General features: G+C 42.6%; 1 protein-coding gene across 1 annotated transcript in view; it reads left to right on the top strand.

Moving 5' to 3' along the window:
* Nucleotides 1-25,599, top strand: part of cgnl1 (cingulin-like 1) — a 49,630-nt gene extending 24,031 nt beyond the window's left edge. Inside the window, exons 10-20 of the mRNA XM_061814096.1 lie at nucleotides 8,616-8,822; nucleotides 8,898-9,002; nucleotides 9,089-9,241; nucleotides 10,132-10,302; nucleotides 12,957-13,118; nucleotides 14,538-14,627; nucleotides 20,996-21,079; nucleotides 21,232-21,356; nucleotides 22,765-22,873; nucleotides 22,943-23,106; nucleotides 24,595-25,599. Of these exons, the coding sequence (XP_061670080.1) occupies nucleotides 8,616-8,822; nucleotides 8,898-9,002; nucleotides 9,089-9,241; nucleotides 10,132-10,302; nucleotides 12,957-13,118; nucleotides 14,538-14,627; nucleotides 20,996-21,079; nucleotides 21,232-21,356; nucleotides 22,765-22,873; nucleotides 22,943-23,106; nucleotides 24,595-24,751 (1,527 nt within the window). The 3' untranslated portion in view covers nucleotides 24,752-25,599. The remainder of the gene's footprint in view (nucleotides 1-8,615; nucleotides 8,823-8,897; nucleotides 9,003-9,088; nucleotides 9,242-10,131; nucleotides 10,303-12,956; nucleotides 13,119-14,537; nucleotides 14,628-20,995; nucleotides 21,080-21,231; nucleotides 21,357-22,764; nucleotides 22,874-22,942; nucleotides 23,107-24,594) is intronic.
* The last annotated feature ends 936 nt before the right edge of the window (nucleotides 25,600-26,535 follow it).

Here is a 26,535-nt window from a genome sequence, read left to right as displayed (position 1 = left end):
GCTAAAGGCCTCCACCACCACCGAAGTTTGGCTAAAGGCCTCCATCGCCCGAAAGCTCGGAAAATGGCAGCGCCCCTGAAAATTCGTACTTGTCGACAACAATCTTCTACAAAACACTATTAAATGATGAAGGGTTTAACATCACATTGTCAAAATAGGGTACATATTACATGACCTATTGGATACACTGTTCATGCAAACCACTGGATTTCTCCTTGAAAGAAGAAAGTAAACAAATGTCAGCAAAGAAAGACATCCAACGTTTTTGTAATTTCTTTTTGACAAATGTCACTTTGCAGTTTTACAATATGAAGATATTCTCTGTTTTCAATCAATTTCCAGAAGCGTTGATTCTTTGTTGATCAATCAACAGTATTCAGTGTGTCCGGCTTCAATCTTTCGAAACCAGGCCACAAAGACCACCAGTCAAAAAGTAGTACGGAACACATCACTTAGACAAACCATTTTGAGAAAATACGTTTCCATGTTGCGACCACAACCGAGCCGTACTGATGCAGTACAGTATTGATTTACGATATTTGGCTAGAAACTAAAGCGCAGAAAGTCTCTGTTGCCAAAATGCACGGGTGGAGCCAGAGAAGGAGCCTGCAGATTATTGGTCTCTCACCTATTATCACCCCTTTACACTCTTAATGGTGTAACAATCTGCTTCTGCCTAAACAATCACATCCTATTTTTGTGCTGCAATAATAAACAATAAAGTACACACATTTATGTATGTGGAGCCTCAAAACCCGATCCGGCTTTAGTTTTGCCGTTGCAGCTCTTCGATGATGTGCGTTGCTCAACCACTTGGAATGTGCTGAAGAGTTGCCAACTTTTTTTTTTTTTTTTTTTTTTTTTTTTGCAAAGGTCCACTAAAGTTACATTTGGACGCCATATTCTGTATGGGCCGTTCCTGAATGTACAGAGTGTGCACGTACTAATTTAACGTACTTAACTCTCATGAAACTGCGATTGGCCGGCAACCAGTTCAGCGTGTCCCCGCCTCCTGCCCGTCGACAGCTGGGATAGGCTTCAGCACTCCCCGCGACCCTTGTGAGGATAAGCGGCAAAGAAAAGGGATGAATGGATGGAGCTCTCATGAAAGTATAAAATAAGTTAAGCACTAGAAATGTTAACGTGGTAACAAAAAAAAGACATCTAATTCTGATTAGAAAATCTTTCGATTTGTATCACAGATGGCAAGAGGAAAACTGGAATGTCTGAATTTGATTTGGGGTTAATCAGGACCAGTTTAAATGTAGTGGGTGTGCACATTCGCGCAACCAGTTGTTTACTTTCACTTCACTTGGAAAAAAAAAAATCACTGGTATTGGTTTTACGTTGAATTTAACAGGTTTTTGGTCACATTAATAGTGAAAATATTTTAAAGTTATTTATCTTGGCCCCTTGTGAGGATAATCGGGAAAGAAAATGGGTTGATGCATTAATCTTGGTCTTATTATTTTCTATTACAAAACACTGGTAGTTGAACAGGGGTGTGTATAATTTTTATATGCACTGTATTTTTGCTGAGCGCATTTTGTAGCCAGTTCTGTCCCGGCTCGCATCTCCGCCCGCCTCTCAACTCGACTCTTGGTGGGTGTGAACTGAAGTTTCGGCGTGTGATGATGAAACTTGCTCGTCTCAGAAGGGAGCCTCCCCTCTAAAGGGGACCGCCGCGGGTCTGTGCGTTTGATGATAGCGCTGTCGCTCGCAGCGTTTGCTTCAGGGGCTGATTTATAAACAGGTGACGGCAGAGAGGAGGATCGAGGACAACAGTGGACGGAGTGTGCGCTTGCTGACAGACTTGTCTGGAAATGACATTTTATGCATGCAGGAATATTAACATCTTTTCTAAGGTGGAACGTATGGATTGCTGATGTTGAATCTCAAAGAAGTAGCCAAGATCTTTCTTTGGGTTTTTAGCCATTTGAAGGTCAGGTCCGTGTGAAATGAGCCACTGGCCTGGATATTTTATTTCTTGTACTCCTGCTTCTGCGAGCCTGAAACTCCAACACAATACAAGTCAATGTTGCTAGTTGTAGTGACTAAGAGATGAATCAAACTGTCATCTAATTGAAGTTTTCACTCTTTCAATTTATTGGTAGTGGCCAATCTCCACTCTAATTCTTTGTGTTTGAGCAAATGCACTAACCCCATGAGCGCCCCCTTTGACCACCGTGAGCAACATCAGACGTATGCACTGTGGTCAATCAGTGTCATCATTGAAGTTTCATGGCTCATTAAAAGGTTCCCATCAGAACATTTTTAAGAACCATTTAGTGTTTTTGCAAACTTACACTGAAAATGTCAACAAAAAAAAAATACATTACAATACAAATACATACCAAGCCAACGATGAACAATAAATTTAAAATGTTGCTTCCAAATTCGTTTCATTTTTTTTTTTTAAACCCACAATGATATCCTCGTCTGTTTTTCTTGGTGTAAAACTAACTTATTGCTTGCAGAATATCTTTCGCAATGCATGTTGAAAGCCGAATGATGCTCCCAAACAGTTTTAGGGTTAATGTTATGTTCCCTCCTATATTTAAAATCCAGAATTGGCTTTCTGGGTAATGCATCATCTGTGCTTTCATCCTCAATCAGGCTGTGCCAAGGTGGAATTTTAACATTACACACCATCTCATCCTGTACTTTCTACTTTGGGTTCAGACCAGACCTTTTTTTACTCAAAAAAGAGAAAATCTCGTCCAAATTTCACCACTTTTTCTTCGATTATTTACATACCCCGGTGTTTGTAATTATGAGTGGAGGGGGGCGGTGTCAGCTAAACTCGGAAGTAGAGTGTGTGGCCCGGTGTGCAGTGCAGTGTGCTCCCGTGTTTACACACAAAAAAAAAAAAGACGTCAGCCTGTAGCTCACTGCGCTTGATCTGTTTTCCTCTGCGTTGAGAGTGTGCGACAAGTGGATAAATGCGCAGTTGCGCAGCTTAGAGGGAATGTTGGTAGTAGCTCTGTAATCACTAAATAATGAATTTGAATCTGATTCTGCATCAGTTGTGGGTTTGGATGTTTCGTCCCTGGCTCAAAAGAGTGTCTTCCCCAGTCGGGAAAACGGACCGACGGATGTTTCCGAACAGTAGAACCTTGCTAGACCAAGACCTATGGATAGGTTTCCAATTACGCCATCTTGTGTGTCATGGAGGTCAAAGAACACATGTGATAGGTGAAGCGTGAAGTTCAATCCCTTACCATCGATGAATGTTCATGAAATGCCACCCACAGTTATAAGATATAGTAAAAAAAAAAAAACATCAAAATGGGTCAGAACCAAACAACCCAATATTTAGTTTTGTAATTAGAACCCTGCCTTTTGTGTATTTTCCGCCATTTGGTTTCATTATCATCGCAGAATATTTTCCTTTCTGAATGTTTATTGAATTATCGCAGTGGGGCGCGCAGGTCGGATTTCATCTGACCCGGCGCGCCCCGGACCGGAGCCTGTTCGACCCTCCCCTTTCAGGCAGGTTCTGACCATCGGCCTCATTAACTCAAAACAAGACAGCAAAAGCTATTAAAACGGGAAATCTACCCCTGATCTTTATTGCGCACTATTTATGCTTATTGCACATTCAGTTTCGTAGTCTACTTAAAAGTATGTTTTATCTTTTTTTTTTTATGATGGACCAAAAAAAACCCTCCATAGTTTTGACTGTACCGTTCCCTGACAAAGGCAATAAAATCGATTCTGTTTCTGAATTGTCATTGATTAACACAGTTGAGAGAAAAACAGTGATTGACATTTTGCAAAATGAAAAATGGCTCAAGTAAGGATAAGGAAATGACTGTGCAAGAACCATCGTCAGCGTTGTCTCGGTACTGGGAATGGGAGGAGAAATTGTTTTGCTTATGGACGCGCTTGTTTATGGTGGTTCAATTTGCCGATGCGCGATCAGTTTGCATGTTGTTGCAGCTGCCGCCAGGAGGAGGAAATCGCGTTTCAGAGCTTCCTGCGTCCAACGGGAAATGAGAAAACTGGAAACGGTTTGTTGTCATTTAGAATAAAAGCCGTGGATTCCAAAAATGAACACATTACTCAGCGCCACTCGTGAAACCTTTCACATAGTCACAAAGTCAGTTAGTTACTGTGTAACTTTATACAAACACGTTGAATACACACAAAGGTCCCAAGTTAAATGAGGAGTGGAAAAAATACGATTTTCTTTTCACATTGTATTTGAAGAGTTAAAAATTCCAAACAAATACACCGTCATACAGTTTATAATGTGTATTTGTAGTACTACTAATCCCTTAATGATTGCTGAATAATCTTTAGGAATGTGTGCTGAACAATTAATCTTTGTTGTCCTGAGTAACAAAAGCGATCAAGACAACAATAAATATTGTTTAATATCTTTGTGACGGCAGATTTTTTTTTTTTAATTCAGCCCTTGAATTGCGTCGTATTCTATTGTTTCACACGTACCAAATCTTGTGACCTGTGAGTGTATACGAGGGCAGAACTTCTTCCAGTGACCTGTCACTTAACAGGTCAGCGGTTGGTGGGAACTGGGCCAGCAAAGTGCTGGTGCCGCATTTTGTTTGTGCAAGACTAAACTCGCAGTATCAGTTGTGTATGACTATAGGACCTTGACTTTAGACCACCTCTGTTACAGGCACCCCTCTCCCCATTACCACAACATAACCTGTGATTCTTAAAATTGTAGAAACAATAAGTGAACCCCTGGCAGAAATTTCACTTGGACCAGCACCAATAAAAATCCATTCTAAGACATTTCATTCTTACTGACTGACTGAACATTTGTGCTTCTAAGCTTTACACTACATATTCGCAATTATTTACTATCTGTATTTGCATAAAGTGACTTATGAACAAGTGTCACCAGTGGAGCTGAAGGCTGCTGCTGTGTTGACAAGGAAAACTTGCCTGACTGGCCTGTCAGCGATGATGTCGTTAGGTACAACACGTGTGAGTCTTCCTTTCTTCCTACAAAAGAAACGTTTCTATTCACACATGGCGACAGCGCGATGAGTGGGGCCCCTCAAATTTAGAACATTACTGGGTGAAGATTTCAGTTTCATGTTTCAACAGAAACGATGGTGTCCGTCTAGAAATGTACTATCTATAGCAGTGTGTTCCAACCTTTGAAGGTTGGAACGTATTTAGGTGCATATTTCACTTTTGAAAACTCATAGTACAAGATTTTTTTTGTACTCGTCACTTGAAACTGCATAAATTTCTTGTAGTCTGCACCATTTTCACAATAGTCAGTTCACCAGACTATTGTTCTATTAGTCATATCAATTCTCCCAATTGCGAGGGGACTCGCATCATTGGGGGAAAAATAAAGGATTGGCATTACCATATTATTTTTATTGCCGAGTTTTTTTTTACGTCAAAAATACTCTGTCAATAAGCTTTCTGTCATACTAGTGCGCCTCCACTATTAGAGGCAAATTCCTTGTTTATTTAACATACTTGGCAAATAAAAATTATTCTCATCTTGAAGACACATTCAATTTGTCACAAAATATTGAATCAACATGCACCGCTACCACTTTTTTTCCCAGACAGAGTACAAGTACTTACTTACATTTGTGTGCTCCTCAAAACCAAAAAGTGACAGTACTTAAGACCATTATTTTGATTAAAAAAAAAAAAAAAGTCTTATTTTGAACACACATTGATCAGAAACACATTTTTTTAAATTTTGAGCATTTTATGTTTGAGCGTTTGAGCAAGTTTTATTCAGATGTAACACTTTTTAGAATAACTTGTTGCTGACATATTTCAACATCGATCTGTTTGTTCTTTTATATCCCAAAGGTATTCTCATTCAATAGACATTTTGTTGTCATACTAGTGCGCCTCCAACTACCAGAAACAAATTCCTTGTGTTTATTTGACATACTTAGCAGATAATAATGATTGTCATTATTTTTAGAATAACTTGTTGCTGATATATTTTTAACATCCAGCTGCATGTTTTCTTAAGTCTTGCTACACATTTCAGATCCAATAAATGTAGCCTGTAGCAAAAAAAAAAAAAAAAAAAAAAATAGCAGGATGTTTAGTAGTATTTTGCTACAAGTGGGACGAAACAAATATATTCTGAATTTTGCTGGTGTACCTAATCATGTGGTTGATGCAATTAAATAAATGGCCTCATATAAAACTGCACGATGCAGCGCACACTCAAGCACAACAAACTAGCGTAATAATTAACATGTTGTTCAATCAATGTCGAGAATTCTCATTCATCTTTCCAAGGGCGGACTTTTGAATATGGTTCATTGGTTCGTACTGTGCATGTGTAACTAAAGAAGGTGTCATTCATGTGTATCATGTGGGTGTACCCTCCGGCCGCATACAGGCATAGGTACTGTATACTGCTAGCCGTCACTTTGTCTTATTAAGGCCCTGTACACACATTTGAACTTTTAACATCTTTTTTAATTGCTACCGTCCCAAGACATGAAGATAAAAAAATGAGGCATGTAGCAATTTTGGAGGTATGTCACACACAATACAATTGTTAAGTGCCAATTTTTCATTTATTGTTTTTTTTTTTAGGGGGGGGGGGCTTCACGTGTGGAGGTTGTAATGGATAAAACATTAATATTTGAAAAGTAATTTTCCGTACAAGGCATTACATGTGAAACAATGTGACAGAACATGCAAACGCGTGCACATTCCGTAATTCATGTTCAGTTGTATGTTCTGTTGAGGATTTGCACGACGATGATTGCCAAACCACATGTACACATGAGGGCATTGAGAACTGGGCTGCGACAAAAAGCAAACTCCCAAACCAGTTCCCTGACATTCCACTTAAATGGAAAAAAAAGTGTTGCTTCTCATCAAACGTCAGCGCCCTTCCTATTTAACGAAGCTATCAGCTTGACTGAAAGCACTTAGTAGGTAATCGTGACTTTATTAACTGCGCGCCATCATACAAACACAATGACAGTTTAATTCGGGGCAGGTATTCCCAACCACTGCGGTGACTCCCATCGATATGGTCAGAAATCAGCAGTTGTGCCGTGGAAAATTAGTCGGTTTCACTTCATCCGGTTTGGTAATTATTTACTCCAAATAATGTGGCGGATCACCTTTCTGAGGGCCCACAATTAAATACAGCCCCATCGTGTACACACACACACACACACAGAGTATGACTGAAATGTGCATAACTAAAAACTGTAATTTAATTACGTTCAGTACCTGTTTGGTAATCTTTGCACAATGAAAATATGATCCTCCATTGCACTGCTTTACCCCCCCCCCCACATACAGACACCCCTGCCCCCACTTTGTCATTTGCTTAATAACTTAATCGATTAAGATGTCAAGTGTGTGTTGACTTGACCCCTCTCCGAGAGCCTATTGAAGGAATTGAGTTTTAAGATGTAGGGAGTAAAGGGGAAACGAAACGTTAATGCTCAAGAATAGTATTGATACCTGGGGGGAAAAAAATACCGTAATTCCCGGTGTGACGGTCTGAGCGCTCCCCCGTGCTGAAAAGTCCTCTTGTGATTAATGCGCATGCATTACTAACAGGGGAACTCTGGGTACGTCGTAAACGGTGACTGGGAAATTTCCCGGTTTCATAGTTCCCCTTCTACATAGAGCGAGCTAATACGTTATATCCTAACCGTAAGCCTAACCTAACCTTAAAACAAAAGTATACACATATCTGTATATTCACTGTGTTTGTCTTTCTGAGATGTCCATAGCGAACATGAATAGCAGACGTTGAAGCATGGATGCGGATGTTTCAGACTGGCCGGAAGTTTACAAAATATACGTGATGCGCGTTAATCACAAGAAGACTTTTCAACACCGGGCGCACTCAGACCATCACACCGGCCTACAGAGCGCACCTAGTTATAAGCCTCAACCAGTACATTTGTAAAGGAAATACCATTTGGTACATACATACGGCGCAGCTGTGTAAAAGCCGCAAGTGCCCACATTGAAACACGAGATATTGATAAAGAAAGACGGTGCACAGAGTTTAACACCAGCGCCGCCGCACTAATGCTAATGCTAACGACGCCCTAACGCTAGCGCTGAGCCAACAGGTACCGGTTAAAAAAAACATACCAGTAAAAATCACTGAGACATGGCGGTAACACTCTAGGGCAGCGCTAACAGGGGTGGACTGGTAAAAGTCACTTCTTCGGCGCATATATTCCACCGGTCTCACTCTTACCTTTTCTGCTCTTGCGGCCCTGAGAAAAAATGCACAAATTCTCCGCATCACCGCCTAAACCGCAGGGTTGAAAGCGTGTGGGAAAAAGTTGCAGCTTATAGGCCGGAAATTACGGTACTGAAGTACAGTACCGAAGTATTTGTAATTTGTTACTTCCCAGCACTGTTCAAAGCTAACATCGTTCATAGATTTGTAGACTTTAACGTGATGAGCGTAGGATGTTGGCAGATACATGACAAATGGTTGTGAATTTTACAACCGGTTAAGGTTATGACAGGAAACTTGAGCGCCGTGTACATGCACATCCACGCCACATGTGACATCAACAAGTCCGTCTCAAATGTCACACGATGCGTCACCCGTGAACCTGCCTCGCGCTAAAGCCCGCCGTCTGTCTCGTCACCTCCAGAGCAGCACAGCGGTCGTCCAAGAGAAGGCCGAAGTGGAGGCGGCCAAGGGGGCGCTGGAGGGCCAAGCGGGACGTCTGAGCCAAGAGGCGGAGCGGCTGCGCCGGCGGGCGCAGGAGCTGGAAAACGAAGTGGCCAAACTCAACCGCATCATCGACGACGCCAAGCTGCAGGAGAGCCGGCTGGGAGAGCGAGTGGCACGGATGGAGGTGACGTGGGAATATTTGGCTGTGTTGGCTGAGCACTGCAGATCGTTGTAAAATGTTCGATCCGGAACTCCACAGAAAGAGAAGAAGCAGCTGGAGGAGTCTTTAAGTGAAATCAAGGAGCAAGAGGAGGAGGTGTCTCGTGCGAACAGAGCTTTGACGTTACGACTTGAAGACGTGCAGGTGAGCGACTTTTGCCCTCTCTGCCGTGTACACAGAAGTGAATCTGACGTTCTTTTAAATGTGATAACATTTCTGTGCTTGGATAGAGGAACTTTTCCAAGATGAGCAGTGAACACAAGGAGTTGGAGGAGAGGCTGCGGGAGGAGAGGGATCAGAAGGAGCACTTCAAGAATATGAAGAATGACATCGAGGACGAAAGGAGGCTGCTGGACCGAACGGTGGAGAAACTTCAGAAGGAGGCATGTGATTCTTTCCCAGGATTTTGATCATTTATCATATTGACTTAACCTGAAAAGCCAGAATTATGCAGTAGTCTATAATTTTGATAGGGCTTACAAGAATTTTGCAAGTCGTCCACACCAATCGGTTCAACTGTTTCCGTTCAGCCTGAGCGCATGTATGATATTAAAAAGTGTTTGGGGTCAAATTTTAGGATCAACCTAAAGTGCATTTCAACCTTTACAGGTCATCTTAAAGGGCCACTGTCATGAAATGCAAGATTTTTAGTATGTTATTAATGAAAAACCGGCAGCCGGTATGGACCCAAGCCTTTTTTCACCACAAAACATGATTTTGACGTATATGGCTTTTTGTAACTGCCGCCATGCCGGCGGCCATCTCTGCTGCGGAAGTGGGCGTTTATCACCGCCGCGTGGAGGTGGATTGGGCGGGGAGGTGGGCGTTTATCACCGCCGCGCGGAGGTGGATTGGGCGGGGAGGTGGTTTGGCCGTGATCCGCGTATCATCTAAATATGGCTCGAAACAATTGGGTAATATTGCCCCGGACACTCCACTCGATTGTGAGATGTTTTCTTCGAAAAGAGCTTCCGTGTCTGAAGGGGCGTGTCCCACAGTAGGGGCCACAGCCAGTTTTCAATGGCGAATGTCCGGGTTGACGTCACGGACAGTAACTGCAGCCAATATGGTGACCACTTGGATGTCGAATGACGTTTCCGCAACTTTGCGCATGGATGATGCGTTTTCCCCTCATGTTTATTTTTTTCATGTAGACATGAATAATGTTAAGTGAATAATGTTATATTTTTAATTTCAATATCTATTGTAGAATGTTTATAGGGACGACACTTGACCTTGAATTTGACCTGTTCTCTGCCCTCTGCGCTCTCAGATGAACGACATCGTGGACGCGTCGCAGTCATCTACACGGGAGCTCCAGGCGCAGATCGACATCTACAAGGAAAAGAACCGGCGGGAGCTGACGGACCTGCAGAAGCTCCTGAAGGAGCGAGGCCAGGAGCTCGACAAGTACTTGCTGGCAGCCCAAACGCTGCAGGAGGAGGTAGGCTGTTTATTGTCAAACCGAGCCGTTCAACGGGCCGACTACGCGGTCGTGCAGAACGACGCGCGGGCCGTTGTTGTGACTCATCGAGACGGATACATGCTGTCTGCGTCATGGGTGGCTGCTGTGTTGTTGCTGTTTGCACTTGACTAATTCATCCCTGTCGCACAAGGAGGAATGTCGGGAATGTTTTTGTTCGGACAATAAATTAGTGAATGTGAATAATTCTTGTTAGTCAGGACGCTGGCCTCCTATTCTTTTTTTCGTGTGAATCAAATATTTACATAGTGGGGCAGGGCAGTTGAACATTACAGTGACCCTGCTGTTCCAGTTTTTTTCCCCAAGTCTAATCATACAATAATTATAGCTCTAATTCTAAATCCAGTTTTACAATTCAATGAAATCTTATACACAATCTTGAACGAGGCCATTTAATGTGAGGCATTGCTGCAAGAAATTACCGGAGAGGAATCTACTTTTACTGACCACAATTTAAGACTACGGAAAGCTGTTTGAGCATTTATTCGATATCTAGTGTAATGACAAGTCCAAGTAGGCTTTTTGTCCTCACTATTAAGACAATTCAGCTCACGAGTAGAGCAAATGTGCTGCGTTAGGAGGAGGAGACTGGACTTCCATAATGCCTAACATCATTTTGTCAATAGGGTTGCGAATTAAGCCTTCATTTAATTGTATTTGTTTTATTTACTATTTTTTTTGACGAGGCTGATTAAATTAAAATTAAAATCGGTTCTTGAAAACAAATCTTTTCTAAAATATTTTCCATGACCCCAGCCCTGATGTTCACATTCATTCTGTTATAAGTTCACTTAAAGGGGAAATCCAGTGCTTTGCATGAACAGTATATCCAATAGGTCAAGTACTATGTGCTCCATTTTGACAATGTGATGCTAAATCCTCTCATTTAATAGTGTTTTGAGAAGATTTTTATCGACAATTACGAATTTTCAGGGGCGCTGCCATTTTCGCAAGTCACATTATGTACATGGGCGTATATGACGTGTACTGTGCCGTTCCAAACGCTCGATTACATGGAGACACCATTATGGCCAGCGCTGATTTCTCGGATTTATCCTCATCTGATGAAGAAATAGCAGTATCGGTTGATCGGGAACACGGAGGAATACTTCCTTACAGATTTGAACCTGTGACTGTAAATAATGTTGAATATTCGGATGGTTCTCCGGGCGGAATGACGCGGAGTCTGACTACTCGGAGGCCTACACACGACATAAGTGCGTAAACAAAGGCCCCCTGGAGCTCTGGGGTGGCCACCGCGGATGGTTCTTCGGACGGGAATGACGCGGAGTCTGACGGGCGAGCTCTGGCGGCTGGCCGCGAGCCGAGCTTCCAGGTGGCGGAGGGTGTCAGCCCCGTCCGAAGAACCAACCGCGGCTGCCGGCCCGGATCTCCCGAGGGCCTTTGTTTAGGGACTTATGTCCCGAGTAGTCAGACTCCGCGTCATCCCGCCCGAAGAACTATCCGAATATTCAACATTTACAGCCACAGGTTCAAATCTGTATGGAAGTATGCCTCAGTCTTCCCGATCAACCAATACTGCTATTTCTTCATCAGATGAGGCTAAATATGACAAATCGGCGCTGGCCACAATGGTTTCCCAACGTAAGCGGGCCTTTGGTGCCGCGCGTATTAAGTCACATGCGTGCAAGTAGCTCATGTGACTCGCCAAAATGGCGACGCCCATGAAAATTCGTAATTGCCAACAAAAAAATCTTCTCAAACAACATGAACCGAGAGAAGGTTCACATCACATTATCAAGATACAGTACATATGACATGACCCATTGGATACATTGTTACTCCAAACCACTGGAATTTCCCTTTAACTGAGGGACTGAGCATCCCTCTAGAGGGCGCAAATTCCCCATTCAAAGACAAATGATTTACAGCACTGCAGCTTAGTGCGGTCACACTTGAATCACGCGCCAGAAACCGTCACTGATCTTGAGTAAATGCTCACAAGGCTTTCCATCATAGATTGATCAAATTCGGAAGGATTTGCACTTTTCGTTAACAGCAGGGCAGTCTATGAATGTCTGCAATGGGAGCAACGTATAATTAGTCTCAAATATGATTGTTTGCTGATGGCAAAAAAAAAAACTCCAAAACAAGTCTCCATCTCATGAGGGATGGAGTCTCACTAATACAGATGCTCCTCGCGGGTGAGGTCAGCATCCAGGCCCTTCCGTTTTCTTTTCCTACACCGACGCGAACGCGTCGTCCTCCATCTGCTGCGCAGGAAGTGAGGGAGAACTTCCGAGGTTGTGATATCATTGTTGTGAAAGCTGCCCTGGCCGGATTCACATCCTACTTCCTTCAGCTCTCCCGAGTGTGCTTTTCCAGCTGCTTCGTGATGCCCGACACTCCTCCGCCCGTGTGAACTTGGCAGACATTTGCTAAAATTACAAGCAGACCTTTTCCATCTTCTCACAAGTTTACGACTTCATTCTTATAAAAGTACGATCTGCCATTACCTACAGCACAAACTGGAAATATTGTCCTGTATTCTTGCATTTTAGTCCCATTTCAGATGAGCCACACCTCAGCATTTACTCTCATTTTTCAGAGGAGGACTGCGCTCTTATTTTAGTTTTTTCTGTCCGTGCTCGTAGCTGTCACAGCGGGAGGAGGACCTGCGTCGGTGTCAGCAGGAGCGAGACGAGGCCGTGCTCAGCGAGAACACGTTGGCGAAAAAGGTTAATGAACTGGAGGCGGCGGTGCAGACCTCCGCCCACTCCAAGGATGACAGGGCTCGGCAGTTCAAGCTCATGGAGGTACCGCGCACCTGTTGAATCGGCCACAAATTGATACACACACCAAAAAAACAAAAATCGCATTTTCATTGGATGACAGTGAAGGAATAAAACTTTGCTACAACGTATGGTTTTATTTTCTGTCTGCTTAAAGTGCCACAGTCATGAAATGCATGATTTTTAGTATGTTATTAATGAAAAAAAGGCAGCTGGAATGGACCCATCCGTTTTTTTCAACACACAACATGATTTTGACGAAAATGGCTTTTTGTCACTCCTGCCATGAAAATCATCTCGCGTGATTTGTTTTCAAGAAAAAGCAGGAAGTGATGTTAGTAGCAGATACCCACTCAAGCGGTCTCGTACGTTTCTACTAGTTTTACCTGCTGGAAGGTAGCTCGTTGTTCTTTCGTGTTAGCCAAAATGCCAGCTTGTTGTATAGCTGGATATTGTTTGAACACTCGGGAAGAAGGATTCATTCTTCGTACTTTGGTCATAAAAAATGGATTGCACAGGTGCAGGTGCAAAGGACGAGAGCTCCGTGGGTTCCAAATAACAGGTAGGTGTGTATACAGCTACTAAAAAAAAAAAAAAAAAATAGTTAGGGGGGGGGGGGGTAATCCATAATTCAGGGGTGCCAAATATGTTGATGTACCGGTCAGCAGAAAGCACGGCTTGGGCCGGGCTGGCTCATATATACTGTCTGGGAGTCTGTTAGTTAGAAGTGATCCGCACATCATCTAAATATGGCTTCAAACGATAGGGTAATATTGCCATGGTCACTTCACTCGGTTGTGAGATGTTCTCTTCTTTGAAAAGAGCCTCCGTGTCCCATAGTAGGTGGCACAACGTGTTTTCAAAGGCGAATGTCGCGGTGTGATGTAATGAACAGATGTTGCAGGCAATATGGCGACCACTCAGATTTCGAATGAGATTTCCGCAACTTTGCGCACGGATGATGCGCTCGCCGCTCATATTTATTTTTTCGTATGGACGTTGGAGTGAATAATGTCATATGTATTTTTCATTACAATATCTATTTTAGAATGTTTAGAGGCATGACACGTGACCTTTAAAGTAACTAAATGGAACAAAAGTGAGCGCACCACTCAGTGGAAAATAACGGAATTTTGCCCAAAGGGTCAACATTGGATGTGGAGTATCTTAAAAAAAACAAAAGTGGCATCAACCAGTGCTGGAAAATAAAAATGACAATTTGGGCACTTTACTCGTTTTTGTTGCATCTGAGTGGTTAAGAAAATAATGTGTTATTTTAAGACCGCAATAAATTTACAATGTTAACAACTTTACATTGTAGCACAGTGCAATTTCTTTGTCTTTGTCCCCCGAAAAGACATCATAAAATATTTACACCAATGTAAAGGTCGGGTACGGTACCATACTTGTTTGCTAATGGACGTGACTTCTTTTGTTCTCCAGGACCGAATTGCCCAGCTCGAGTTGGACTTAGATGAGGAGCGTCAGAACGGAGACCAGCTGATGGACAGGCTCGACCGAGGAAGAGAGCAGGTACACACACGGGTGATGACACATTGAACACATTCATTACAAGCGCTCATCTGGGTCGGTGACCTGCTGTACGTGCTCTTGTTAGTTCACACAGACGTGTCTCTGTTCCATTTAAACCTGTAAATGAGATCCAGATGTCACCCCCCTCCCCAACTAACATCACGTCCGCAGCCACTAATATGTGAATGACAGCAACATGTCACCCATTCAGAGTCGTTCTTTTGTGTATGTGTACACACACAAATACACGCTTGGGCAGTCTTGTTGTGCAGGCTGTTGCGTTGTAAGCCGGTTTTGTGAAATGTCTGTTTGGCATTCTGCCAGTTGCAAAGGACCATTAAAGTCAAAATATGCAGGCAGGGTCGGGTTGCGGAGTTCACTTGGAAGTTATTTGCTTCGTTTTCAACCTGAGAATAATTGTGATGGTCATGTATCATAACTGAATTAGTCATAAATAATACAGTTATAATTTGGGAAATGTGGTAGGACACACAAACAGGGAAAATATGCTAACTCTATTTTTGTTGTCTTTTTGGATTTTTTTTTGGTTTGTTTTTTTTAGATTTATAATATTTTGCTCAGCTCCTGCAGCTAATTAAGGGAACCAAAATGTTCTTTGGAAGATGAAGTACAGTTCTAAGCCACTGCAAACTACAATAATGAGCACATTCTTTCCTCCCTGACCGTGTGGATTCAAACAACAATTGCGCCTTGAGATACAGTCGCTCGAGTTTTGTTGCTTTGACTTGCAAGTAAAAATTTAACATACGGACACTGCATGGTGGCCTGTTACTCTATTTCAATTCAATTAACAAGCAGCTGTTCAGCACACAAAAAAATCTGTACAAAAAAAAATATATTTACACATACACATGTTAAAAAGGGACGAGTCGCCCCCACCGAAGACATTTGAAACAGTTATTTTGCATTGATTTTTTTCTTTTGTTCCATTAACCCGACCTCTAGTTGCAGGTTAAATTTTACAAGTCCGGGGGCCGAGTCGCTACAGATACGGCAGTTCACTCCCAGCCTAGGATACTCTACTGCTAAAGCATACATTTTAAGCAAAATAATAAATATATTTCTTCAATGATTTAATTGTATAAAGTATTCAAACTATACATGAATTTCTACGACGCAGTTAATTTTCAGAAAAAGCTAAAAAAAAAAAATAATTAACTATTCTTTAGGCTTGGGACGCATTATTTCCTTTTCCATTCATGTAATGGGGAAAACGCGCTTCGATTACTACAAGTACATTTAATGCAAATGTACGTATTGAATCCACTAAATTCTGCGTTCCTCTGTTATGCATCCTGATTAATATCAAAAATATGTTGAATGATTAAAGCTGTAAAGCTATGCTCAAATAATTTAAGGCCACGTTTTGGAGCGCATCTATTGAAGTATCCGATGGCTTTATGTCATTTGGTCTGTTCTCGTAGACTGCAAAATTAAAATAGTGATTGGAGTCACACGTTTTTACGGCAACTGAAGTGGGCGTCGTGTTTTGGAGAGATTCTGCTTAGTCTAGTGGTGACTTCAAATCTCCTTAAACTTGGAATCTTGGCAGAGACAAAGGAGTAGCTTTGCTTCAGGTCGGTTGTCACGGCAACACTTGAGCTTTCAGTCCAAGAGGCTGAGTGCTCACAGTGTTTGCCTGCATGACTGCGCAAGACAGTTTATTCCATAACTTTCATATCCAGCTCAGAGTCCATGCACTAGTAGGACCACATTGGCATACTAGTAGGACAACTACATACTCCATTTCTAGCGAGGTAAAACTCTGCATGACTTAAGTGTGCGCACTTTTGCAACATTCTAAAATTCTACAAGTTGACGTCTAGTGCCTGAACAAAAAGTCGACTGTTCCACCATTTTGCTTCACAGTAACTTGAAGTTGTCTTACTAGTATGCTAAAGTTGTCCTACTAGTCTATAGAAATGTCACACAGTGGTGGGAAAAACATTACTAGGAAGACAGTTCTTTGTGTTGGTGCAAAACTATCCCTAACCCTACTAGTACATGGACATCGAGCTCAATATCAAGCCGATTGAATAAATGAATCCTAAATACATAAAAAGTGAACAAATATTTGATACCAGCACTACTAGCGAGATCTATTTCTTCAAGATGACTGTGCACGGATGTCAAATAGTGCATAGTTTCACCTTACTTGTAAGGATCTTAAGCTTTGTATCAAGGATGTTGAATAAATGCCCAAATAAATTATAATAGAATGTTGACAGCTGCTTGTCACGAGTACTATTAGTGACATGATAAAATTCTACTAGTTAACATCTAACATTTCACTTGTAGCACATAGCCGCTGGTCTTGCCTTGTATGCTTTGTAATGTAAATAGTGTACTAGTACATTGATGTTAGGCTTGATTTAAAGCGTAATCAAACACATTCAAAAATTTTTACACAAACCATTTTGCGTTTTTCTTTTCCTGCATCGAACTACCGTAATTCCCGGCCTATAGAGGGCACCTGGTGATAAGCCTCACCCAGTAGAATTGTAAAGCAAATACCATTTGGTACATACATGGGCTGCAGCCGTGTAAAAGCCGCAAGTGCCCACATTGAAACACGAGATATTTACAAAGAAAGACGGTACACAGAAAGAGTTTAACGTTTCTGCCGCTGCGCTGATGCTAATGCTAGCGCCACTGCGCTAATGCCGCCACGCTAGTGCTAGCACTGCTGCGCTAACGGGGCCGGTTAAAAAAACATAAACAAAAACACAGTTTAACGCTAGCACCGCACTTATGCTAACGCTAGTGCTGCGCTAACAGGGCCAGTTAAAAAAAAAAACAGACAAAAACACAGAGAATTTAACACTACCACTGCACTAAGGCTGATGCTTGTGCCGCGCTAATGGGGCTGGTAAAAATCACTGAGACATGGCAGTAACACGCTAGCGCAGCGCTAACAGGGCCGGACCAGTAAAAGTCACTTCCTCGGCACATATATTCCACCGGTCTCACTCTTACCTTTCGCGCTCGAGTGCCCCCTTGCGGCCGTTAGAAAATATGCACAAATTAGCCGCATCACCGCAAAAACCGCAGGGTTTAAAGAGTGTGGAAAAAAGTCGCGGCTTATAGGCCGGAAATGACGGTACTTTTCATTCATAAGTAAGCCCAGTAGTAGTAGTTAGATAAGGCATTATTTCTTTCTGAGCATTTATTCCAAAAGTGCATAGTAGTACCTTACCAGGATTTGGGGTAAATGCTCAAATGGATGGAGGTTAGTAGCAGCGTGGGGCGTGTATGGCCACAGAGACAGTGGGAGGAACACCTGCGTCTCTCCCGGCACCAGGTGCTCCCCGCCTGTCTAAATGAGAGTAATCTCCCCCGCGCTCCTCTCACAAAACTGATTAGTTTCGCCGCATGTTCCACTCTGCTGATTCAGCTCCCTCAAGCGCCGCGCCGCGTGCGCCGCTTTATAGGGTCCATCGCTCATCACAGCGGTCCACTGTCACCCGCTAATTGGCATAAAATATCACCAAATCTGTGCTCTCGGCACAGGGGAGGGGAAAAAAAAAGGGGGCTTTGCCGACGGATCGATCGCGTCTCATACTCGTTATGCTTTGAAGTGGCCTCTCTGAGAATTCAGTGTCGTCCTTGTGGTCATGATGTCACAATCCCAGGTCTTCACTTTTGTCTTCATCTTCCAAAGACATTTTGGACAGATTTACAGTCATGCTTTTTTTTTTTCCCTGACTGTCTGAAATAAAATCAGACTGAAGCTTTCCCGTTAGAGCTCAATTTAATAGACAATACAGTCTTGCTCAAAAACCCGTCCAGGCGTGCCGGAGTTTTTAGCCATGACTGTATGCCTCCAACAGTGCTTCCCTGCTATATTGCAGATTTCGAAGCTCTTGTTAATGTCATCAATTTTCTTTTTTTTTTGCAACACAAAGGCAAGTCAGAATTTAGAGGTGCACTCCTTCAGTATAGCACCATGTTGTGGCGCGATGAGGTCGACTGGAAAAGGTGAAGCTGTTAACTCAGAGTAAGATGAAGATGCAGAAACAATCCCCAACTGTACTCCAGTAATAGTTGTTGTTCCCACAGTGCAGATAGTATAGCGTATCTGCCTGCGGGTATTGTTTTTGCTAGTGTGCCTGTGACATTTTTGCATCCTATGTGAGAGTCAAGCTAGCCGACATTTGTTAATACAGTGAAGAAAATAAGTATTTGAATACCCTGCTATATTGCAAATTCTCCCACTTAGAAATCATGGAGGGGTCTGAAAGTTTCATCATAGGTGCATGTCCACTGTGAGAGAGAGAGAGAGAATCTAAAAAGAAAAATCCAGAAATCACAAGGTATGATTTTTTTTTTTAATAATTTGTGTGATACAGCTGCATATAAGTATTTGAACACCTGTCTGTCAGCTAAAATTCTGACCCTCAAAGACATGTTAGTCCGCCTTTAAAAGTCCACCTCCACTCCGTGTATGATCCTGAATCAGATGCACCCATGTGAGTCCGTGAGCTGCATAAAGACATGTGTCCCCACCCCATACAATCAGTAAGACTCAAACTTGCAACATGGCCAGGACCAAAGAGCTGTCCAAAGACACCAGAGACAAAATTGTACAACTCCACAAGGCTGGAAAGGGCGACGGAGAAATTGCCAAGCAGCTTGGTGAAAAAAGGTCCACTGTTGGAACAATCATTAGGAAATGAAAGAAGCTAAGCATGATGGTCAATCTCAATCGGAGTGGAGCCCCAAGCAAGATATCACCTCGTGGGGTCTAAATGATCCTTAGAAAGGTGAGGAATCAGCCCAGGACGACACGACAGGACTTAGTCAATGACCTGAAAAGAACTGGGACTACCGTTTCTAGGTGACTATTGATAATACACTAATACGTCATGGTTTGAAATCATGCATGGCATGGAAGGTTCCCCTGCTTAAACCAGTACATGTCAAGGCCCGTCTTAAGTTTGCTGATGACCATTTGGATGATACAGAGGAGTCATGGAAGAAAGTTTTGTGGTCAGACCAAATGAGACCAAAATGGAACTTTTTGGTCATAATTCCACTAACCGTGTTTGGAGAAAGATGAATGACGAGTGAAGCATGGGGGTGGTGGCATCATGTTTTGGGGGTGTTTTTCTGCACAGGACGACTGCACTGTGTTAAGGAGAGGATGACCGCGGCCATGTATTGTGAGGTTTTGGGGAACAACCTCTTTCCCTTGGTCAGAGCATTGAAGATGGGTCATGGCTGGGTCTTTCAACATGACAATGACCCGAAGCACACAGCCAGGAAAGCCAAGGAGTGGCTCCGTAAGAAGCATAGTAAGGTTCTGGCGTGGCCTAACCAGTCTCCAGACGTAAACCCAATAGAAAATCTTTGGAGGGAGCTGAAACTCCGTGTTTCTCAGCGACAGCCCAGAAACCTGTCTGATCTAGAGAAGATCCGTGTGGAGGAGTGGGCCAAAATCCCTCCTGCAGTGTGTGCAAACCTGGTGAACAACTACAGGAAACCGTTTGACCTCTGCAATTGCAAACAAAGGCTACTGTACCAAATATTAACATTGGTTTTCTCAGGTGTTCAAATACTTATTTGCAGCTGTATCACACAAATAAATTGTTAAAAAAAATCATACATTGTGATTTCTGGATTTATCTTTTTTAGATTATCTCTCTCACAGTGGACAGGCACCTATGATGAACATTTCTGACCCGTCCATGATTTGTAAGCGGGAGAACTTGCAATATAGCAGGGTGTTCAAATACTTATTTTCTTCACTGTATATAGTTTGGTTGAACAATTTGCTGTTTGAATACACAAAGTTTGTTTTATGGGTCAGTTTAATGGTTAACTTCAACCAGGAATGACAAACCGCTTGAAGCAAGCACACTGTACTTCTTATTTGAAGGACAGTGCGAGCGAGAGTATTCTTGTTTTCTCATACCGATGTTATGTGAGAGTCCCTTTGTGACAATCAGAACAGGTCTCAAGGTGTACTTTTAAGTGTTTTTTAATCATTTTTAAATAGGTTTAATACACCTAACGGGTAAAAGAAATATATACAGTGGTGTCTTGTGACAGTAGTGACATGAATTACTTTGAGTTACAAGCAGTCGTACGGACATTTTTTTTTTTTCTATTTGACTTACAAGCAAAACAAATATTCCACAAGCGCTGTGAAAGGTGACATTGAAGGGCTCCGCGAAAATGACAATGCGGCTAAACAAGGCAGTCCAGCCCACCAATTTACCACGGGGGCTCTCGGGTCTCTCGACAGCGCCTCGATCGTCTCGGCACTGCATTGAGTCCAAAATTGGGTTTGTGCAGACAGTGTGTCACAGTAATTGTGAAGCCGTGACCGTGTCTGGGCTTGACAGGTGGACCAGATGAGAAATGAACTCATGCAGGAGAGGGCTGGCCGGCAGGACGCCGAGTGTGACAAGATGGCTCTTGAGAGACAGGTGCACGAACGGCAGCCCGGTCCCGAGTCACCGTAGACAACCACCTCATCTAGAACGTGTCTTTTCATCGTCAACTTACGGCATCAATTTCTTTACTCTGCGTGGGCAAATGCAAATGGTCAGTCTGACGTTCCTCCGTGTGGTCCCGGCAGAGCAAAGACCTGAAGAACAAACTGGCTGACCTGGAGGGCTCGCAAAAGTCCAGCAAAGTGGGCCAGGTGGCACAACTGGAGGATCGCATTCGGGAGCTGGAGGAGCGTCTGGAGGGAGAGGAGAGGTGAGGTCAAAGGACAAACAGAGGTGACTCGAAGGATGGAAATAGGAATGTCGGTTGTTTCATGTTTTCCATGTCAACATTTTGAATAATACAATCTCCAGCACTTAACATCTCTATAAATAAACGCATCTCCTATGCAGTAAACTGAAAATCTACATGCATATACAGTGGTGCCTGTGTTCTCGAACACAATCCGTTCCAGAAGGCTGGTTGAAAACCAAAGCACGTTTTCCCATTACAATGAATGGAAAATGAAATAATGCGTTCCAAGCATTAAAAAAAGATTTTTTTTTTTTTTAGCTTTTACTGATAATAAACTGCATAGTAGAAATACATGTATAGTTTAAATACTTTATATAATTAAATCATTTAAGAAATATATTTATTTTTTGCTTAAAATGTGTGCTTTAGCCTAGTAGAGTAGGGTAGGCTGGGAGTCCATTGCCGTATCTGTAGCGACTCGGTCCCCAGCCTTGTAAACCTTTTTTTTATTAACAGAATAACTTTAAACAAGCAATAATGAAGAGGGGAAAAAAAGCAAATTGTTTTTTATTTTCCCGCGCATTACGTTTTTTCCGGTTATATTGCCAGCCAGAAAAAATCTAGAAATTTTCGTTCGAAAACCGATTTGTACGAAAACCAAGACGTTCGAAAAGCAACGTACCACTGTAATAGTTCCCTGACGTCTGGCCAGTTTGAAACTGATTTCTAATTCATCGTCAAATTTAAAAAAGAAATATAATAAAGCAGACTTGCCAAAAATCAATCTTTCCCAAAAATTCATTTCTCTCAGTGTCGGTATTGTTATGTAATGACTAAAAGATGGATTTGAGTTCAGCACCCCTTTTGAGAAGAGGACAAAGATTAGGGGTGACGCACTCCCTGTCACATCAATCATGAGGGAGAAAAAGTAATGTAATAATAATGTATCTGTAAATACATTATTTGATCTTTTTGTTGTTTTCTGGTGTCATACGTCTGCGACGTGAAGTCTGTGTGTGGCAAGACTTGTAAAATCATGCAGCTGGATGTCAATTCATCCATTTTCATAGCCGCTTATCCTCACAAGGGTCGCGGAGCGTGCTGGAGCCTATCTCAGCTGTCAATGGGCAGCAGGCGGGGCACACCCTGAACTGGTTGCCAGCCAATCGCAGGGCAGATGGAGACCAACAGCCGCACTCACAATCACACCTATGGGCAATTTAGAGTGTCTAATTTATGTTGCGTGTTTGTGGGATGTGGGAGGAAACCGGAGTGCCCGGAGAAAAACCACGCAGGCACAGGGAGAACATGCAAACTCCACACAGGCGGGTCAAACCCGGTACCTCAGAACTGTGAGGCCAACGCTTTCCAGGTGGTCCAACGTGCCGCCCCAGCGGGATGTTAAAATATTAATAATGCCTTTCAGGGAACGAGCCAACTTGCAATTGTCCAACCGGAGGCTGGAGAGGAAGGTTAAGGAAGTGATGATGCAAGTGGAGGAAGAACACCACACCATGCAGGACCAAAAGGACCAGGTACGTGAAAACCCGCGGGACCTCTCGAGTCCGACAAAGCCGACGCTATTTTTTTGACCCTCGCCGTAGTTGAACCTGCGCCTGAAGGCCCTGAAGAGGCAGATGGACGAGGCCGAGGAGGAGATCGACAGACTGGAGCACTGCAAGAAGAAGTTGCAGAGGGACTTGGACGAGCAGCAAGAAACCAACGAGCAGCTGCAGAGTCAGCTTAAGTCTCTGCGCAGTGAGATGAGGTAAAGACAAAAAAAAAAAAAAACAACCATCAGCAATGAAGGCTTGAACATTTTCCCTTTTATTTGTTTTGGCTGCTCCTCTTTGTTTTTATTGATACCCACGACTGGGCATTGACTTTTACCTGCCCTGTTAGCGCTGCTCTAGTGTTATCGCTGTGCTAGCGTGTTGCTGCTGTGTTACTGGCGTGTCTCAGTGATATTTACCAGTAAGTTTTATTTGAACCACCCCTGTTAGCATTAGCACTAGCTTTGCGCGGCGCTGGCGTTAGCACTACCGTTAAACTCTTTCTGTGTACTGTCTTTGTAAATACGTCATGTTTCAATGTGGGCACTTGCGTATTTTACACAGCTGGGGCATATGTATGTACCAAATGGTATTTCCTTTACAAATGTACTGGGTGAGGCTTGTAACCAGGTGCGCTCCGTAGGCCGGGAATTACGGTAATGCTTATTTGAGGTTCGTTCATGTACTTGTAATGCAATACGGCTCACAATCCATAAACAAGATATGTAGCCTAGCAAAATAGTAATCTCGAAGCACACCAACAAATAAAAATGTCAGAAAAAGTAGATAGATTAATTGCCGTATGTACTTACTGCCACCTCATGTAAGACCATCCATTTGTTGTCAGTCGCTACGCATAAATAGATGAACAAAGATAGACGGACATTGTTTTTTGTTTGAATAATTGTAGTTATTCATAAAATAAATATAATCTGAGAATTCTGAGTTTATTAAAATGTAGTTTATTTATACCATAGATAAATGCGTGTATTAATCTAGCCATCCAGCCATGCTCAATACCACTTATCCTGTTCAGGATCACGGGATGTATTAATCCTGGCCTACAGAGCGCACCTGGTTACAAGCCTCACCAAGTACATTTGTAAAGGAAATACCATTTGGTACATACGTACGCAGCAGCTGTGTAAAAGCTGCAAGTGCCCACATTGAAACATGAGATATTTACAAAGACTGTACACAGGAACAGTTTAACGCCGGATAGCTAGCGCAGCGCTAATGATAGCGCTAACCCTAGCGCCGTGCTAACGTTAGCGCGGCGCTAACGCTAACAGGGACGGTTATAATATAGTTTTACCGGTAAATATCACTGAGACACGCCAGTAACACAGCAGCAACAGGCTAGCACACCGCTAACGCAGTGCAAGCAGGGCCGGCAAAAAGTCACTTCCTCGGCACATATATTCCACCGTTCTCATTCTTACCTTTTCCACTCGAGTGCCCCCTTGCGGCCGTTAGAAAAAATGCTGAAATTAGCAATATCACCGCATAAACCGCAGGATTGAAAGCGTGTGAAAAAAGTCGCGGCTTGGAGGCCAGAAATTACGGTATTTAGAAAAAAATCTATGTTACATTTACATATTGAATGTACACATTCGCCATTTAAATAAAATTGATTTTTTTGTAGTAGTATCTGAACTAGAAATGACAAAAACATATACCAAATCCTTATTTTCCACCCCAAGGCGCAAGAGCACCTCCGCGCCGCTGCTCAACAATCTGGACGACGACGAAGACGACGACGACGACATGAGCACGGACGGCGAGACGTACTTCAGCTCGGCTTCCAGCTACAAGCGCTCGTCCAGTCAGGACAACCTGCTGTCCACCTTCAGCTTGTAGGTCAAAACGCGCCGCCATGGGAAAAAAAACCCGCTTAACTTCCACCTCTTGTGCCAAAACGGCTGCTCCGAAACGAGCAGAATATCGCGGAATCGCTTCAGTATTAGTTGAGCAGCTCTGAGGTCATTTGAAACCACATTTGTAAATACTCTCTAGTGCATTTTTTTTTTTTCCACATTCTGGATTACATTTTGCCGGGATATCATTTACTCAACGTGAATGCGCGGCACATGACAGCCTCTGCATGACGCTACTTATTTTTATAACCCTATCAAATGTCTCACTATCAGATTTTTTTTTTTAATTTTACGCCGTTCATTTAAATGGAATGTATTTTTAATGAGCAATGATGGACTTTTTTTTTTTTGGTATTTATTCCTGTCTATATGAACAAATAAATCCTGGCTTCATTGAGGTGTTTAGGGAACAATAAATTAGGGACAATGTACACACCTGTTTTTTTTTATATGGTTTTTATATCCGTCTCAATATATCTTTATTTACTCAGAGTACACAATCGCTGAAATATTAACCTTTAACTGTCTTTTGATCAGTTCAACGAACAAATCATTAACTACTTTACTGTTTTTTTTTTGTTGTTTTTTTTTTGTGGAACAGTTGTAACGTCCTCTGAATTTTCCGGACGGAATGTGATAACCTGACAATCAAAGTGTTGCGTCACTGTAATTATTTGCACTCCCTTTACTTAACGAATAGTCCGCAAAAATGGATTGAAAGGTAATTCCTGCCACTACCTCTGTGCGCGCGCAGTATGTGTCGCCATGCTGTGCGTTCTGCTGTGACTTCAATAAACTTGCTTCCGTCTTACCGTACGTGCGGGTCTCCTACTACTGTCTCAACGTTTCATATTTGTACGATAAGGTTGGGGTGTACGTTTAACAGGGATAAGCTTCAGCACTCAAATGACCCTTGTGAGGATAAGCGGCCCAGAAAATGGATGGATGGACTGTTACCTGCTGTTTTACAATAAAAAAAACAATAATTGGACACTGGGTGTGATTGTGAGTGAGGTTGTTTGTGATTGGCTCGTGAGGATAAGCAGCAAAATAAAATTGATGGATGAATGTTTTTTTTTTTTTTTTACTGCTGTTGGCTGGCAATCAATTCAGATATTAGCAGGGATAAGCTCCAGCTTTCCTGCGACTCTTGTGAGGATAAGCGGCCAAGAAAATGGATGGATGGACTGTTGTGTGCTATTTTACAATAAAAAAAAAAAAAACAATTGGACACTCTGAATTGCCCCTGGGCGGGATTGTGAGTGAGGTTGTTTGTGATTGGCTCATGAGGATAAGCGGCCCAGAAAATGGATGGATGAACTGTTACGTGCTATTTTACAATTTAAAAAAACAATAGACACCCTGAATTGTGAATCGTGAGGATAAGCGGCAAAAGAAAATTGATAGCTGGTTGGATGTTTTTTTTTTGACAACCAATTCAGATATTAGCTGGGATAGGCTCCAGCACTCCTGCGACTCTTGTGAGGATAAGTGGCTCATTAAATTGATGGATGCTTTTTTTGTTTGTTTGTTTTTACCTAGTGTCTTTATTGTTACTGATCAAATTATATGCAAACAAAATATTCGATATCAAATTCGGACTGGCAACGGATCAATCAATCAAAACTGCTGAAAGGATTGTCGGCACCACCCGACCCACGCTGGAGGACTTTCACCCTACCCGAACTAAAACAAGAGCAGACGAGATCCTCCGAGAACCCTCCAAATCCTGATCATCCTGCCCTTGCAACTCCTTCCCTCGGGTAG

This window comes from Syngnathoides biaculeatus, chromosome 3 (genome assembly GCF_019802595.1).
Source record: "Syngnathoides biaculeatus isolate LvHL_M chromosome 3, ASM1980259v1, whole genome shotgun sequence".
Lineage (NCBI taxonomy): Eukaryota > Metazoa > Chordata > Actinopteri > Syngnathiformes > Syngnathidae > Syngnathoides > Syngnathoides biaculeatus.
Note: the sequence above shows the minus strand (reverse complement) of the source record. Positions and strands in the feature narration are given on the sequence as shown.